An 18,534-nucleotide genomic window follows, 5' to 3' on the forward strand; every position below is an offset into this window, starting at 1 on the left:
TTTGTATCCATAACTTGAAGTTCTGTTTTGTAGCGTGGATGTCTGAATGGCTGACCTGCTCTATAAACTGTATTAAAGTGCTGCTGCTGAATCTCTTTGAAGTTCAAACTGTATTTTTATGTTTGATGTAAGTATAAGTATGTATCTCTTTGAAAACTGAGACGTGTGAATAATAAATTCAACTCTCATTTACAGGGGAAACGGAATTTAGGGCAGCGTCACAAACCGTCGCCGCTCCTTCCGTTTCTGGAGGGCGGACGGTGGTGTGTCCCGACATCAGAGCACTGTTGATGACGCGTGACTTCTCACTTGCTCCTCCTTGGTGAGGGTGGGGCTGCTTGTGGAGAGTTCAAGAGATAGTTCTTTTAAGAGCAGGACAGTGCCCCGGGATGCGTGTGAGCCTTAGGTAGGCAGCTGCCTTGGGTGAAGATCCCCGGTGGCGGACGGCCGCGTGAGGGAGGACGGCTTTTTCCGTTCTTGTTTTTCCTGAGGTTAATTTAGCCCCTCCGGAACATCCTTCGTTTGCGTTGGAATTGGCCCGCTCTGAGTAGGGTTGGCTCTGCCTGGCATTTGGAACGGTTTCAGGTAGATTGCACCAGTCCTGACTGATGACCCTCATACCTGTTAGAGGTTTATGCAGGTTACGGGGCCCAGGCTGCCCTTAGCCTCTCCGTGTCAGAGCAGGTCACTGTGTCTGTAGTACACGAGGCAGAAATCCCTGCTTGGGGTAGGAGGGAGAGATCCCAGGACTGGATAGATTTCTCCTATTCGTGGACACCCGCCCACCCTGTAGCACGTGACGGGAACCGAAAGGAATTGAGAAACGTAGCGACTATAGCAGGGGTATTGGTTCCGGGTGGTAAATTAGGCGACTTTTTTTGGTCGGTTTTTAATTTTTCCAAACTGCTGTTGGCCGCCTTTTTGGGCATCCCAGAGCAAAAAGGTCTGACAGTTGTTGGAGGTACGTGATAATTTAGAAAAACGATCGTTAGATGGGCTACGCTTTGCCGTGTGTAGACAGATTTAGAGGACAGGCTGGAAAAACCCAGAGAGTTGAAGACGGACGGCATCGTATTGAGTGTCATTGGACAAGAATGATACAAAAAGAGAGCCAGTGATGAAGCAAAACAAAGCAATGTTCCATCTTAGGTAAACGTCAGTGATTTCACCTGACAGAGCCACAAAATACACGAAGCAGACGCTGACGGCGTTGAAGGGAGAAACAGACAATTCAGTGATTTGGAGACTTCAGTTCCCCACTTTGAATAATGAATAGAACAGCGAGGCAGAGGATGAACGGGGAAAGACTTAGCCACTACCCTAAACCAGTGCTTCCTGACAGACGTCTGTAGAACACTCCACCCACCAACAACGCACGTTCTTCTCCGGTGCACGTGGCACGTTCTTCAGGATGGGCCATAGGCTAGGCCATGCAACAGGTCTCGACAAACCTGAAAGGATTGGAGCCATACATCGTACGTTCTCTGACCGCAGTGGAGTAAAATTAGAAGTGAATAATGGAAATTTGAGAGGATCACAACAGTTGACTCCTTGAAAAGATCGACAAAATCGACAAACCTCTATCCAAGACTAATCGAGAAAAAGAGCAGAGTCAAGAATGGAGGAGGGGACATTACTGCTGCATTACAGAAATAAAAAAGGTTATAATGGACTACTCTGAACACTTGGATGCCAACAAATTTGGTAACTTAAATGAACAAATTCCTAGAAAGTCACGAACTACCAAAATGGATTCAAGAAGAAGTACGAAAATCCAAATAAACCTGTAGCATGTAAAGAGGTTGAATCAGTAATTTTTAAAACACACTACTAAGAAAGTCTCGGGCCTGGATGGCTTTGTTGGTGAATACCGGCAGATATCTGAAGAGGAATCAACACCAGTTCTTTGCAGACTGTTCCAAAAAGTAGAAGGAAAGGGAGCACTTCCTCATGCAGTAAGACCAGTATTAACTCTGCTACCAAAACCAAAGACCTCACAAGAAAAAATACCCTAAAAAGTACAATATCTCTATTAAAGCGGGGACACAAAATCCTCAACAAGATACTAACAAACCAAATCCAGCAACAAGTGAGAATGATTCTGTTGCATAAGCAGGTGGGATTTATCCCAGGAATGCAAAGTTGGCTTAATACCTGAAAATTAATGCTCCCACTTCAGTAGCATGATGGACAAAACCCGTATGATCATTCCAATAGATGCAGAAAAAGCATTTGACAGAATTCAGCACCCTTTCAGGGTAAAAGCACTCAACAGAGTAAGAACGGAAGGAAGTTCTTCAACCTGATAAAGGACATCTACAGAAACCCACAGCTCATGTCCTACTTAATATTGAAAGACCAGTAAATGCTTTTCCCCTAAGATCAGGAACAAGACGAGTATCTTTTCTCACCGCTTCTGTTCACTATTGTGCTAGAGGTTCTAACCACAGCATTTAGGCAAGAAAATGAACTAAAAGGCATTCAGGTTGGAAAAGAAGTAAAAACCATCTCTCTTTGCAGATGACGTGATTGAGGAATCCACTAAAAAACATTAGAGCTTGGGGCCCCTGGGTGGCTCAGTCACTTAGGCGTCCGACTTCAGCTCAGGTTATGATCTCACTGTCTGTAAGTTCGAGCCCTGTGTCAGGCTCTGGGCTGACGGCTCAGAGCCTGGTGCCTGCTTTGGATTCTGTGTCTCCGTCTCTCTCTGCCCCTCCCCTGCTCATGCGCTTGCGCGCGCGCTCTCTCTCTCTCTCTCTCTCTCTGTCTCAAAAATAAATAAAAACATTAAAAACAAACAAAAAACATTAGAGCTTATAAATGAGCTCAGCAGTATAGATCAGCACGCAAACTATAAAACTTACAGTTTGAAAACTGCAAGACGTTATTGAAAGAAATTAAAGAAGACCTAAATAAATGGAAAGACATCCCATGTTCATTGATTAGAAGACTTAATATTGTTATGATGGCAGTACTCCCCAAATGATCTACAGATCTACAGGGATCTGTAGGGATCTACAGGGAGTGAACTCAGTCCCTATCAAAATCTCAATTGGCTTCTTTGCAGAAATTGACAAACGGATCCTAAAATTCTTGTGGAAATTCAAGGAACCCAGAGCAGCGAAAACAGTGTTGAGAAGGAACAGAGATGGCACACTCACACTTCTCAGTTTCAAAACTTACTACCAAGCTGCAGTGTTGTATTTGGCTAGACACCTATCCATGGAATAGAATCAAGAGTCTGGAAATAAGCCTTCATGTCTGTAGTTGATTGATTTTTGACAAGCATGCAAAGAAAATTAAGTGGGGAAAGAATAGTCTTTTAATGAATGGTGCTGGGAAAACTGGATATCCACATGCAAAAGAATGAAGTTGGACCCTACCTCACGGTATGTGTGAAAAATTAACTCAAAATGGATCAAAGGACCTTAATTATAAAATCCCTGGAAGAAAACAAAAGCATACATCTTCATGACTTTGGATCAGGCAGAGGTTTCTTAGATAGGACACTGGAAGCACAAGGAACAAAAGAAAAAAGGTAAATTGAAATTCATCAGTGTTAACAAACTTTTGTGCTTTAAGGGATTAACATCAAGAACATGAAAAGACACTCACAGAAGGGGGAAAAACATTTTAAAATCACATATCCATCTGATAAAGGACTAGTATCTAGAATATATAAAGAACTGTTACAAGTCAGCAGTAAAAGACACTCCAATTTCTTTCTTTCTCTTTCTCCCTGCCTCCCGCTTTCTTTCTTTCCCTTCCTTCCTTGCTTCCTTCCTTTATGAGAGGGAGAGAGAGTGTGTGCACAGGGAAGGGGCAGAGAGAGAGAGGGAGACAGAATCTCAAGCAGGCTCCACGCTGCCAGCGTAAAGCCTGATGTGGGGCTTGAACTCACAAATCGCGAGATCATGACCTGAGCTGAAGTTGGATTCTTGACTGACTGAGTCACCCAGGCGCCCCACAAACTCCAATTTAAAACGAGCAAGGGAATCTGAATAGACAGACATTTCACCAAAGACCCACAAATGGCCAGTACATGAAAAGATGCTTGAAATCATTAGTCATCCGGGAAATGCAAGTCAAAACCACAAGGTACCACTTCACAGCTGTTAGAATGTGTCAAACTAAAAGGACACATGGGGCGCCTGGATGGCTCAGTTAGTTAAGCATCTCACTCTTGATCTCAGCTCAGGTATTGATCTCAGCTCAGGTATTGATCTCAGAGTAGTGAGTTCAAGCCCTGCATTGGGCTCCACGCTGAGCATGAAGCCTAGTTTAAAAAAAAAAAAAAAAAAATTAATGTTTATTTATTTTTGAGAGACAGAGATAGAGCGTGAGTGGGGGAGGGGCAGAGAGAGAGGGACACATAGAATCAGAAGCAGGCTCCAGGCTCTGAGCTGTCAGAGCCTGATGTGGGGCTCGAACCTAGGAACCGTGAGATCATGACCTGAGCCGAAGTTGGACGCTTAACCGACTGAGCCACCCAGGCGCCCCTGAACTGTGCGCTTTAAATGGGTGAATTGTATGGTATGTGAATTACATTTCAATAAAGAAAAAACATAACGACTTTGATAGCTTTTACATACCTACATGCAAATGAATAACTTGATTACAAAACATATGCCTACCTACCTTTTGATAGGGCCTTAACATGTTGTGTTTAATTTGCTTTTTGAAAGAGTGTGGAAAAGAAAGTTATACCTTGCACTGTCTTTCATTCTTCCACATCTTAATTTTGAGAGGCTTCAAGTTATACTGTTGGCATAATTACATTCCTGAAAAGATTGTCTGTGACACGCATGTCAGGCTTAAATCAGCACGGATGAAACTTCACCCATTTAAGTTTGGCTTTCCTTTGCTCTCTTTATAAACACCATCATTAAACCTCATCACTTCGGTTATGTATTTCCGGCATTTCTCTATTTTTATCCATTCATTCAAAATCTGTTTTAGACAGGTTGGAAATAGGCCTGTCATTCTCTCTCTCCTCCTTTCCCCACTTCTGCTTCCTGACTCTGTAGTCACAGGCAAGTCTCTTCTCCTGTGGGCCTCAGCTACCAGGTGGGGAGTGAGGGTCACCTGCCCAAGAGGAGGATGGCGGAGTTCACCCCTCGGGGGCCCCCTCTTCGTACTTGATGTCCGTCCTGGCACTTCCTGCAGAGACTTTCTTGTGTTCTTGTCTCCTGTGTCCCCCGGCCCTGTCCGCAGTGGCGCTTGATGCTGTCTTTTGCCACGGTGGTGAGCGTCCACTCATCCCGTTTTTCGTCTTCCTTGATGGGACGGGGAAGGCATTTATTTGAGCCCAAGATTCTCACGACTACCCAGACCCTGTTCTTGGGAACGCTGGTAATCTTATCTGCTAAGCAAAACGCTCTCGGTCATTCGCTGTGTTTGGCTTTCTGTCTGTGCAAAACGTACTCCGTTCTTAATGGCTGACTTGAGAAGGCAACGAAACTAAAGGTTTTAAAGGTAGATTTAAGTGGTTTTCCCTTTGAGTTACTTTCCTTTCTCTTTCTCCTCACAGGTAATGGTAATTCGGGGTTCGAAGGCCAGAGTCGATATGTGCCGTCTTCTGGAATGTCTGCCAAGGAGCTCTGTGAGAACGATGACCTGGCGACCAGTCTGGTTCTTGACCCCTATCTAGGTTTTCAAACACACAAAATGAACACCAGGTAATTGTAAGTCTGTATCCTGAAGTGGAGCGGATGATGATGTTGAGTTTAAGAAAATAGATGCTAATTTTACTTTTAGTCAGAATTTAAGATGACACCAAAGGAAAGGTCTTTGCTGTAGAAGATTTTGTATTTGAGGCAAGAAAAGCAACAAAAGCTTCCAGGAGTCTTGTCAGTTTTAATTCTGTGTTCTTATTTTATCTCAGGCTGTTCCTATGAAAATATGAAGCTGGGGGAGCATCTCCTAGTCTATTTTTAATGTTGTGATAATTAAGCTGAAAGAAAAATCTTAGAAGCATCCTGTGAAGCCTTGAAAATACAATAATTTTTTTTTCTACATAAAGTAGGTTACATCAGGGGTTTTTTCATGATTTTATTACAGAGTTTTCTTCTAACTAATTGCAACCGTATATAGGGAATGTATTGCCATCATATTTAATCTTTGAGATTCACCTCGTCACTGGAATGAAGAGAATGTGAAAGACCTGCATCTGTCTGTTCAGTCTGCAGAGAAGAAAACAGACATGGAGGTGCTTTATTGAGGATCACATGCCATCTGTATAAAATATTAACACTGCTTTTGAAGTCTGTTATCCTTTAAATTTTTTAATTCATGGGGCGCCTGGGTGGCTCAGTTGGTTAAGCGTCCGACTTCAGCTCAGGTCATGATCTCACGGCTTGTGAGTTCGAGCCCCGCGTCGGGCTCTATGCTGATAGCTCGGAGCCTGGAGCCTACTTCAGATTCTGTCTCTCTCTCTCTCGCTCGCTCGCTCGCTCTCTGCCTGCCCTTCCCCTGCTCACATTGTCTCTGTCTCTCTCTGTCTAAAAAAAAAATTTTTTTTAATTTTGTAATTCATGTTTTCTTAAGCATCTCTCCCCTGAAAATGGCCCTTAGATACTTTCACGATTGCCACCAAACACTAACTCGGAACTTTACAACTTTCCCTCTTAACATGAGTGGCAGAGGGCTTTCAAGTCTGGTGAGGTTGAGAATGTATAGAGCCAGTTCTAGGCCACTGATCCCTCCTACCTTCCTGATACTTGCAGTGGTGGCTTGTAGCTCCAGGGCCAGTGACAACCCCAGAGCAACTTGATCACCAGGTGACTAGTCGCCAGTAGTTGGGGAGGGAGGAATTGGTGAATAAAGGTGATTAGAGGAAACTCTTGTGCCATTTTCCCCCTTTTAATTCTGTCCGTTGCTAAGATGAAAACAAAAGACTGTATGATTCGTTTATCAATTATTTTCTAGATCCAGAAAGAAGTAATTTGGATAAAAATGAGCCTTTGGTATTTTCATGATTCCTGTTACCATAGATCTTTCCTTGCTAAAATGAAGTGACAAGTTGGAGTGGACTTGAGAACGTATTTAAATAGCTCCCTGACCTGAGAGGGGCAGATGCCTAACTGAATTTTGTAAGTAGACAGGTGGATAGCTGTTGGCTGGGAAATCAGCAGTACTGGATGCCCTAATAGCCAAATAAAATCTGGTTTGCATTATTTTTTTCTTAAATTATTTTCTCAAGGAATGTTTTTAAAGTCTGGTTTTTTTAGTAATCTCTATACCCAACGTGGGGCTCATACTCACAACCCCAAGATAAAGAGTCGCACGTTCTTCCGGCTGAGCCAGCCGGGCTCCCCTGGTTTGCGTTGTTTTCAGTCCATTTCCCTTCTTTTCCCCAGCGAGGCCACTGGTGCTTCTCCTAGAAGGTCCTGGTAATAGTTAAGAAATATGAATCGCTTTCACATAACAGTCTTAGAGAGGGTCAGGCTATTACTGCAAAGGCCCATAATTATGACCTGGAGTCATCAAGGAAGAGAAAAAAGAGCTAGGTAGGTCACGTTCACTGTGCCCTGTATACTGAACTGTGGAAGCACATAAACCATCATGGAAAGACTGCATCAGAATAACAGAAGGGTCATTGGTTTAGGAAGGAACTCTCCCTATAGTCAATTCCCCGTCCTCCCGCCGTCCTTTGCTCCAGAAGATGAGCAGTTTACCTGTTACTGGCTTCTACGATAGGAAGTTACTCCTATTTTTTAATAAAAGTCCTGCCAACTGTTTCCTATAATTAGTTTTACATATGAGTCACTTGGGGAGTCTTGTGAAGATGCGGGTTCTGATTCAGTAGCTGTGGGCTGGGGCCTGAGATGCTCCATTTCTAACAAGCTCCTGACTGTACTTGGAATAGCGAGGTCCTAGGCCATCTGGCCTCCCGAACTTTGTTTTGATGTGATGACTACATAAAAGGGCCTTATCAGGGGGCGCCAGGTGGGGCTCGGTCAGTTAAGGGTCCGACCCTTGATTTCGGCTCAGGTCGTCATCTTGCAGTTTGTGAGTTTAAGCCCGCCTCAGGCTCTGTGCTAACGGTGCACAGCCTGCTTGGGGTTCTCCCTCTCTCCCTCTCTGCTTGCCCCTCCCCAGCTAGTGCTTTGTCTCTCTCTCAAGATAAATAAACTTCCTTATCAGCAGTTTCCTAGGCTCATTTAAAAACGTGCAGTCCTAAAATGTAAAATTTAGCGTTTACCCCACAAATATTATTAAAACCCAAGACATTACTGTATCCGAGCATCCCTGAATTAAAATACAGGATCTAAAATTAAAAGTGGTTAGGGGTGCCTGGGTGGCCCAGTCGATTAATTGTCCAACTCTTGATTTTGGCTCAGGTCATATGATCTCACGGTTTGTGAGTTTGATCCCCGCATCGGGCTCTTTCAGCACAGAGCCCGCTTGGGATTGTATCTCCCAGTTTCTCTCTGGTGGACTCTCTCTCTGCCCCTCCCCCCACCCCAAAACAAATAAATAAATACACTTTTAAAAAAGGAGGGGCGCCTGGGTGGCTAAGTTGGTTAAGCGTCCAGCTTCGGCTCAGGTCATGATCTCAGGTTTCATGAATTTTGAGCACTTTGTGAGTTCAAGCCCCGCATCGGGCTCTGTGTTGACAGCTCAGAGCCCGGAGCCTGCTTTGGATTCTGTGTCTCCCTCTCTGTCTGCCCCACCTCCGCTTGTGCTCTGTCTCTCAAAACTGAATAAACGTTAAAAAAATTTTTTTTTTAATCTATTTATATATTTAGGGGCACCTGGGTGGCTCAGTTGGTGAGTGCCCGACTTCAGCTCAGGTCATGATCTCACAGTTCATGGCTTCGAGCCCTGGATCGGGCTCTGTGCTGACAGCTCAGAGCCTGGAGCCTGCTTTGGATTCTGTCTCCCTCTCTCTCTGCCCCTCCCCTGCTTGCTCACTCGCTCTCTCCCATTCTCTCCCTCTCTCTCTCTCTCTCTCTCTCTCTGAAAAATTAATGTTAAAAAATTTATATATATATATATATATATATATATACGTATGTGTATATGTATGTATTTATAAAACTGGTTAAGCCACGTTAAACATTCAGAAGAAAATGCTACAACATTTAATTCTACCCCTAGAGTTTCTGGAGTAGCCATTGGTGATGTAGAGAGAGAGTCTGGTGCGCCCTGGTTAGAGCAGGTCAGCCAACAGCAGCACTGGCACCTTGGGCCGGCGTGGCCGAGCCGGGACGTTGCTGTGTCCCCGGGCACCTTGCACCAGAGGCGTTCTTTTCAAAGGTATTTTAACGGATTCTTTTGTAAGCTGACATTTGGGAAGAACGCAGAAGTTTCATTAATGAAGCTTGTTAATCTGAGTGAAAGGCACACGTTTTCATTTAATCTTAGTCACTTACTTGAAAATAAGACTGTCTTTTCTGTTCTTCATCTTTTGAGCAAGAATTTGTCAGAATGTTGACTTAATGTCATTCCCAAAGATACCATTTTATAGAAAATAAGGGAACTCTGTAGTGCCGTATTAGAATAATCGTAAATATTCCTTATAAATTGTTAGTTTATGGACTTCTCTTTCTGTGAGGTGTGAAAGATGTGACCGGAAGATACGACAGCTTGGATTCTCACCGTCCCAGCTGTCTGTGTATCCCTTGTGTGAGGGATCTTTTCGTTGCCCTGTTGGTACATCTGTAATTTGATTGTCAAATTTTTAAGTTTCTCTGTTTTATGCCTTCTTCCCTCCCTCTGCTTCTTTCAGCGTGCCATCAGAAACGGTGTTCGGATACGGTAGATATTTAACGATTTAAGAATTTCCTTAGCTGGCTCTATTCCGAATGCTTATGTTTAAATCTTGATATGTCCCTCCATTTATGCACAAGTGAGTCAGAGTTGCAGCCGGAATATCTGGAAATGGTACAAACAAAATAGAAATTTCAGTTTACTGGGAAGTACTTCGATTTGAGTGACTCTTGTCAGTTATGAAAATTAAGTTCTTCCCTCTAAGCAGAGAATAGAGTTGTTAGTCATGCCTCTGATTTTTTTTAAAAACAAGCGGAGATCTTGTACGAGTGCTGTTGTACAGCAGGGGGGATGCTTTCTGTCACGGCCCCTTGTTTTAGGCTGCGTGACCCAGAGATCTCAGTCTCCTGAGGCGTTGGGGAGACTCACTGGACGTTGGGCTGAGCAGGAGAGAACGTGACAAATGGGAAGAGTCCTCGTGGGGCTTTTGGAACTTTTCTCTATTATTTGGTCCAAGCTGTACTTCGGCCAGTGCTGTAACTGTCGAATTTTAATTTGGTTGTTTACGTAGTATGTTTCGTGTCCACTGTTGGATGCGAACTAGAAATCAGTCACCCTAAATCTCGCTGTAAAGTCAAGTGCTTGACTAGAAAGCGTAATGAAACTTCCAGACCTTCTAACTTAATATGATCGAGGGGCAAATGATGTGTGGGAAAGAAAGAATCTCAACATCTCGGCTTTTGTTACTATACTGAGTCTGCCCGTGGTGTCACAATCTTCTCGAGTGTCACAGCGTTTTAAGGACTTCTGCAACAACTGCTATTGTAAGTCTGTTTAGAAATGACAAGTACAAATTATTCAAATAGTTTTTTATTGTTGTTGTTTGTTTTTGCATTTATATAGCGCCTTTCCTTCGAGGAGCTCAAGGCATTTTTCAAAATCTGACAGTTTTCCTCACAACAACCCTGTGAGGTAGGTAGAGTGCATTACAAACAATAATAAGATACCGACTAACCTGTTTCGGCCTTTATGATGTTCTTTTATGTTACGTAATTGGAGGTGTCAGCATAAACACGACTTTTAGAACGTTTTGCAAACCTTTTCAAATAGCTTGGTCTTAGTAACAGCTATATTTAAAGAACCACTCGTACTGCATAACAGGGTAATTTTGTAAGAGAAAGCATTCATCAAAAGATCAGGAGTCACTCCCTGGGATTAGCTGAGCACTGCCGGTAGGACTCAGCCGGGGATGTCTCTGGTGGTGGTCGACTCTCAGGTCAAGAAGGAGCGAAGAGCTGTGGTTCTAGCATGATTCCTCGGCACCTGCCAACTGTCCGTGTGCAGTTAAACTTTCCGAGAGGGGGAAATGTGTTCACGATGTTGCCTCGCGGTCTTCTTATTTGATATCTTAAATATTTGAGCGTTTTCTCTCTCTTCCTCTCTCCTTCCCTTGCTCCCTTTTTTCTGTCCCCCTCCTCTTCCCCTCCCTCCAGTCAGCTCTTGGTTGTACTTGCTCATGGAAGGGCACAGTAGCACAGCTCACACACATCTGCAGCTTTTCCTTCCCCGGTCACTTGGGTTTGGAAACAGAAAAACCAAATAGCAAGAAAACCTGGGAAGTCAGTCTCTGGAAAGAGTGGGGAACAGGTGTGTGGGAGTGTGAATTCATGTTTCTTTCTGCCCTTTGTGATAAAAATGATTTAAATGACATATTTTTGTATTTCACGTACCAGCCACTGATCAGAGGTGTGGGAAGAGAGAAATAAATGTTTGGTTTATTTAAAGTTGTCAAGTTTGTATGAAGAGGGGGAGGAAGGACGGACCGATTGGGAAATGCCAAACACCTGTCTCTTGCCTCCCCTGCCATGCCATTTGCCGTCCCCCGTCCCCCGTCCCCCAGATACTAAATTCAAAAGTAGATATTTGTGTCCGGCCCTTTCACTGTCTCCGGCTGGGCTCCGTGCTGTGCTCCGTGGCGAACGCAAGTCAAATCCTATTCTGATCGTGAAACGCCACCAGGGGGGCCCCCGGAGCTCCCGTGAGCGAGTAGGACTGGGTAACGGTAGTCCCTCTGTTAACGGCCCTCACTGGACCTGGTTTTTCTCATTTATGGAACAAGAGGGTTGCTTTAGAGAACCTAAATTCCCCTTTAGCCTTGAGAACCGTGGTGTGAGTGAGGATAGCTTTGTACAGTTCGTATGGGAGGTCTAGAATGACCGTGGGTCAGGAGGGGACCGAGGGAATTTTCCTACTCCGTAATACAGACCCAGGTCATTGCTTTCAAGGGTCTTGAGTGCCTTTTGCTCTGGCCCTATTAGTTGTGAGAGTCTTATGTGAGTAAGTAATTTTTATCTTCCCGTGGTATCTGTCATGATGGGATTTGACTTGAACTGTCAGCCAGGTGATTTGGATGTACTTCTGTAGGCTTCTCAAAAACGACTGTCTCGTCCCCTTCCTGTCTGCACCCAGAACCATCTCCTCCTCCTTTGCCTCAGTGTCATTTCACGCCTTCTAGCAGCCAACCGAGACAGAGTTTGACAGTAAATTACATTTTAAGTGAAATGGAGGTTCTTGCTGGTGAGTAGCACGAGGGACGGTTTTGGGGGTTTTGTTTGTGTTTGAGGCAATAGAAGGCAGGAGAGCAGAAACGAAAGTCAGCACAGGAAACAGAAGGCAGACCATTAGTCAGTCAAGAGTTGATTACTTAGTGTTGGTTTCAGCATATAAATGGTTTGGCATCATGAACAAAACTAAGGCTAGCTGGCAGGCAGTTTCGGGTAGGGAGGGACATGCCTCAGGAGGTGGAGGGCACACAGAAAGCCTGTCAGGAGGAGCCAGTGTCCGTTCCAGGTCCGTAACCTGTTTTTCTGACAGGTGCTTAGGAGCTTTAGGCGAATTCAGCCCTGACTTTGGTTTGCTCTCGAACGCATCGAGCCGTGTGATTATTTGAGAACAGAGCGTCCCCGTTGGTCAGTTCCACGGGAACCCGGAGATCGCCGGGCCCTTCCGGGGTCTCGTAGCCTGGCCGCTTGACACCCTGGACTGCTCGTCGTGCTCTGAGTGAGCTGCTGCTTTTCTGCTTCCCGCCGTGTCGCATTCTGTGTTGCCTGCAGGGGTGTGCCTCAGCCGGCAGCTGCTTGCCCGTCTGGCCCGTCCTGCACGCGCACGTGACCCCCTAGTGCAGGGCTGCAGCCAGACGGACTTGGGTTTTCTGAGGAGCCCGGTCTGGAGAAGACCGCTTGTGGCCACGGGTACCCCGTAGGGTAGTCGACCTGCGTGGGAGTATGGGTGCTCCCACAGTTCTGCGGGTGATTTTTAGATGATTTTAGTGGTGGTTCTCCGACAGCCTGGTTGAAGACCTTCAGAGTTGTCCGAAGGACTTGCGCTCGTCTGCCCGTGAGGGCGGGCTGGTGTGCTCATTGGTCGAAATGGAAAGTAATACGGGGCATTGCCCATTTGTCCATTTCATTGTCCAGTTGTCCAGTTGTCCATCTGCTGTCTCCAGGATGGGTTCGAAGTCTTCCTGATAGTCCTGCTTACCAGCTGTGAGAAGCTTTACTGAAACAGGAGCCCGTGGGTAGTTTGTTCTCCAAGGCGTCAGCCTGCTTTCCTAGCTCCGGAAGTCCTCTAGAGGTCCTGTCCAGTAAACAGTATTTTACCCATTCGGGATCTCACGTCTTCCCTCCTCTTTGTTCTAGTACTCGCCCTCACTGTCGCCGGCCAGCTGACTCCCTCGTTCATGTCTTTGAACCCAGCTTCCTTACGATCCTCTGTGTAGGCTCCCTCTCACTTTGCCATCCTTCTTTGGATTCTTTCCTGCCTATGGTAGTATTCTGCTTTTCCTTTAGAAGGCTGAAATCACAGCATTCCTCATTGTCAACTCCCACATCGTTGTCAACTCCAGAACCCCTTCGCGAACGGATCTTACGCTTCAGCGAGCGTTTCTGTATCTAAAGTGCTGTAGCGTGTCGTTTGTACCCTGCTAACTCGCATTAGCATGGCGACGCCTTGCTTAACTGTTGGATGCATACATGTGTCTTCTAGCCCCACTGGAGTCTCCATTCCAGAACAGCGGTCAGGTCTTCTCTCTCCTGTTTTTCGCCACAGCACCTGCGCACGCGGCACCTAGTAAGGAATCCTTGGTGAGAGACTGTGGCTTGAGATGTCCCTGAAATGTTACGAATACGTTTGTGATAGCTCACCTAGAAAAAGACTTCTGCTTCCTGTGCTGGAGTTTGGGCCAGATCTTCCTGCGATTTTAGAGTTCTCAAGTTTATGAGACGTGCGGTTTGTAAATGTTGGAGTAAGGTGTAGTTCAAATATATTTTCTTCTCAGCCACTAATAGTTTTTTCTTAACACCTTATCTGAATAGCAGTCTACTCCTTTTGTTGTTGGTAGATTTAAAAACAACAACAACAAAGAACTTTATTTGGGAAAATGAGCCAAAGGCAATTGACATGAGAAGACATTTTGAAATTAAGGTCCAAGTACCTTTGTCATAGAACATGTTTTACTGGGAACACAACTTTAGAAAAAGGGCTTTACCAGTGTAAGTCTTTCTTGGACCACGATCGCATCGTGTGTGACTCTTGCTAGCGGTACAGCATTCCGAAGGCATTATAGCTGGTTTTGTTACGGAAGCCTTTCAGCTTTGACGTCACCAGTTTAGCAACACCACCATTAGAGTTGTGCTTTTTGCCCTTTTTGTTTTCCGAGTGCACCTCTCAAAGGTTAATTTGACGCGGATATTAGGACATCAGGGTGTATTTCAGGACCTCTTGGGGCACTTGATTTGGGGGGTTTCTAACTGCGCACAGGGAGAGTGTTCTGTTTGTGGCAGGATTTTGTTTGCTTCATCCTCCCGAAGCTCGTTGCCTTGCACTCTTCTGGCTTGGTTGTGCATGCTCTGGAAAAGTTCTTGTCGCTCTGACTCTCAACCAGACCAGCTCTATTGTAGGTCTTTTTGTACCATCCAGATTTACAGGACTAGTGTGAGCCTGAGGCAGACAGCTTCGTTTGAGTCATCTGGTCATTTCTCAGTTAACGAAGTAACAGTGAAAAAAAAAAATCAAAATACAGTTGGAAGAAAGAGAAGTTCTGTTTCCTGGTGATGGCTATTACTTGTGCAGTAATGATTTATCAGGATTGCTGGTTATCCTCTTTTATTAGGTCTGGCTGTTTTCAGGTTATTTCTTGCCTCACGATTTCTCTACAGTGGCCCAGGGATGGCAGTTAACTAAAGCGAATGTTTTGATTTCGTTCAGATTTCGGCCTATTAAGGGAAGGCAAGAAGAACTAAAGGAAGTCATTGAACGTTTTAAGAAAGATGAACACTTGGAGAAAGCCTTCAAATGTTTGACTTCAGGCGAATGGGCACGGCACTATTTTCTCAACAAGAACAAAATGCAGGAGAAATTATTCAAGGAACATGTAGGTTTATTGATAAGATTACTACTATTTATCTGTGCGGATAAGAGTAGAGTAAACTAAAACTTAAATTTTAGTGAACACTGAAACTTTTAAGTCAGTTTTTCATAAAGCTGATCAATGTGAAGATCTAATAACACATAAGATCGTTCGTATAACTCTCCAAAGAGACAGCTTGGTTCCGGAAGTGAAATTCTCCATGAACTTTCAGAGGAACATGGCCAAGCCGTCAGGTGCTCAGATACGTGAAATTGTAAAATCACAGAGTTTGTTACTTAATGATCCTAAATGTTTCACATTTCGGTGACGATTTGCTTTTGTGATTCTGAATAAGTCTAACGGGATAAACAATTTAATACAAATACCATTATTTTCTTCTGTTTTAGGTATTTATTTACTTGCGAATGTTTGCAACTGACAGTGGATTTGAAATACTGCCCTGTAATAGATACTCATCAGAACAAAATGGAGCCAAAATAGTTGCAACAAAAGAGTGGTAACTATTACACTAGTATAAACCCGTAATATCCTGTCGGTTAAAGTTCTCTCTTAAGTTACCGTTGCTAAGAAAGTTGTGGGAAGGAGTGAAGCCAGAGCCTTGGCCCAGTGACCTGGGTCAGGACAGTGGAATTAGAAATCTGAGTTGAACCTGATCCCGTCTCTCGGCCCGCGCACTTTGACCGAGTCGGAATGCTGCTCGGTGGTGAGGCTGCCGAAGGAGTCCAGGTGCCGGGGCTGGAGAACCTGGCTTCCGTGTCCCGGAAGGCCTGCTCTAGGCCCTCCGTGTCCTGCTGGCCTAGAGAAAGGTTGGGTGTGAAGTCTCAACGATCCTAGGAACTTCACAGGTGGAAATGTCCTGCCGAATTGCCTGCTTAAGTATATACGTGTACATGTATGTGCCAACTTAAGTAAGGGTAGTAAAGTTGAGGCCAGCTAGGAAGGGTAAAAGCCATTCATGAGAGAATGTGTGATCGTTTTTTTTCCTCTAATGCCCGTTCCTACCTCACCTCCCAGAAGAAGGAACATGTTGCCCTTCTTATAAGCTGTCCTCACGTATTTTTTATAACAAAAACGTTAGGATCAGGTACCTGAAAATGGAATGGGCAAAGAGCAGTATACCCAGGCCTCTCGGGTGGGTGCGCGTGTGCGTGCACGAGCACCGTCAGTTTGGACAGGTGCACGTGCGCGAGCGCACATCGTAGTGTATCGAGTCCGCTGATCCGCTCCCCCAGCTCCCGGTGCTGTCGGTGGACGTGTAGCTTTCTGGTCTTGTGGTCTAGAGCCGCACCGTCCAGCACAGCAGCCACCAGCCACTTGTGCCTCTTGGGCCCTTGAACGGTGGCTAGTCTGTAGTGAGAAGTACCGTAAATGTGATTCACGCGCCAAGTTTTATGGTAAACTGTGTTCCCCGTTAATGTTTCTTCTACTGATTACCTGCTGAAATAGTAGCGGGGGCCTCTCGGGTTCAAAGACATTACTAAAAGTAATTTCACTTGTTTTTTCTTTACTTTCTGGTTGTCATTACTAGAACACTGCAGACCCCGCGTTTGGCTTCCGTTACGTTTTCCTTGGATGGCGCTGTTCTAGAGGGTGGTGTCCTCATCCCGGGTCCCCGTGACCTTTACTACTACTGCTTGTCTCTGTCTCCTCCGTCCACTCTCAGCAAGTTGCATTCGCTGTAGCAGATGTTTCAGTGCTCCCTGCCTGCACCACGCTGTACTAGGGACCGTAGGGGACTCGGAGACGAGGTAGCACGGCTTCTGGCCTGGAGCACCTCCCGGTCTCTCGTAGGGCTAAGGCAGCTGTAGGGCGGCTGTGGCCCGAGGCCGTCGGGCGTCCAGGGAGGAGGAGAGCGTAGCCCAGTGAAGGTCCCGGGGGGTCAGCCAAGATGCACACAGCTAGGTCTTCTGGATTCCCGGTATTTATTGGACAGGCATATTTTATTAAAAGAAGCCTTGTTATTTATAATTACTAGTAATTTTTAACATGACATATTTTAAATAGGAAACGAAATGACAAAATAGAATTACTGGTGGGTTGTATTGCCGAACTTTCAGAAATTGAGGAGAACATGCTGCTTAGACACGGAGAAAACGACTTCAGTGTCATGTATTCCACAAGGAAAAACTGTGCCCAGCTCTGGCTTGGTCCCGCCGCCTTTATAAACCACGGTAAGCTGCGCTCCTCGGGTGGCCGTGCGAGTGGCGGGCAGAACTGCTAAGACGCAGCAATGACCTTGTCAGACTGCGTGGAACCTCGTCTCCCTGTAGAGGAGGCTGGAAATAGGACTTCCTTATATTTCCCCACCAGCGTATTAAACAAACAATCCTGTCGCTTAACCTGAGACCTAAACTTCTGTCAAAAGTTGTGAAATGATGTGGAAAGCTTATTTCAGATTTCTGTAATTGTTCGTGTTTCAGATCTTATCTACAGTTAATTGACTTTATCTTTTGGACATTTTTCAGATTGCAGACCTAACTGTAAGGTGAGCATAAACTTTTTTTTACTGCAAGTATTTTGTTTCTGCTGCAGGTATGAGTTTCTTAATGAGTTCATTGTATTTCAGTTTGTGTCAACTGGTCGAGATACGGCGTGTGTGAAGGCTCTGAGAGACATTGAACCTGGAGAAGAGATTTCTTGTTATTACGGAGACGGGTTCTTTGGAGAAAATAACGAGTTCTGCGAGTGTTATACTTGCGAAAGGTACGCGTCAAGTAAAATGTCCAGCTTGTGTGTTCTTGTAACCGCCTGATGATTATTATGGGCACCAACTAACATTGCTTCCTTCTCCTTTGGACGCGGGGTGGGGGGGGGTAGTCTCTTATGTTCTGTAGCTTTGGTCTGATAAAATGTGCATAAACAGTCAGGGGATACAGAGCACTTTGGGGGCCGTGGTACCTGAGCCTTTAGAGTTTTCTTATCACCAGCTGCTGCTTCTGAGTAGATCAGAGTCCCAGCGTGCCTAAAGAGAGGACGGGAAATACCGTACACGTGTGTACACGTGTGTACACGTGCATATCCGCGCGTGTGCACACAGACACCCACAGTGCCAGAGTGGGGTTGCCCAAAAAGTGGCAAGTGACATTCACTTCCGATAATCATGTGAAAACACTGAAGTTGTCCTGTGTATTACCAAGCTGTGGCTTCTGGATTTTTTTTTTTTTTTTTAAGTTTATTTTTGAGAGAGAGTGCACGCATGTGAGGGAGGGGCAGAGAGAGAGGGAGAGAGAAACCCAAGCAGGCTCTGCACTGACAGGGCAGAGCCCAACACGGGGCTCGATCTCAAACCACTAGACAGTGGCCTGAGCCAACATTGAGGGTCAGATGCTTGGCCTACTGAGCCACCCAGGTGGCCCAGGATTTTTTTTTTTTTATTTGAACATAGTTGACAC

At 45.2% G+C, this 18,534-nt stretch overlaps 1 protein-coding gene across 7 annotated transcripts in view; it reads left to right on the forward strand.

Moving 5' to 3' along the window:
• Positions 1-18,534, forward strand: part of KMT5B (lysine methyltransferase 5B) — a 57,521-nt gene that overhangs the window by 22,375 nt on the left and 16,612 nt on the right. For 4 of the 7 annotated variants that reach the window (XM_053899367.1, XM_053899365.1, XM_053899366.1 and 1 more), the window contains 7 exons: positions 5,531-5,678; positions 10,618-10,686; positions 14,980-15,145; positions 15,529-15,638; positions 17,147-17,313; positions 17,608-17,627; positions 17,709-17,845. In XM_053899367.1, the coding sequence (XP_053755342.1) occupies positions 5,584-5,678; positions 10,618-10,686; positions 14,980-15,145; positions 15,529-15,638; positions 17,147-17,313; positions 17,608-17,627; positions 17,709-17,845 (764 nt within the window). In that variant the 5' untranslated portion in view covers positions 5,531-5,583. Of the gene's footprint in view, positions 1-5,530; positions 5,679-10,617; positions 10,687-14,979; positions 15,146-15,528; positions 15,639-17,146; positions 17,314-17,607; positions 17,628-17,708; positions 17,846-18,534 lie in introns of those variants that run through there. The other 3 variants (XM_019415209.2, XM_053899369.1, XM_019415210.2) reach the window with 2 other exon arrangements.

This window comes from Panthera pardus, unplaced genomic scaffold (assembly GCF_024362965.1).
Source record: "Panthera pardus isolate Hobbes unplaced genomic scaffold, ASM2436296v1 HiC_scaffold_12, whole genome shotgun sequence".
Lineage (NCBI taxonomy): Eukaryota > Metazoa > Chordata > Mammalia > Carnivora > Felidae > Panthera > Panthera pardus.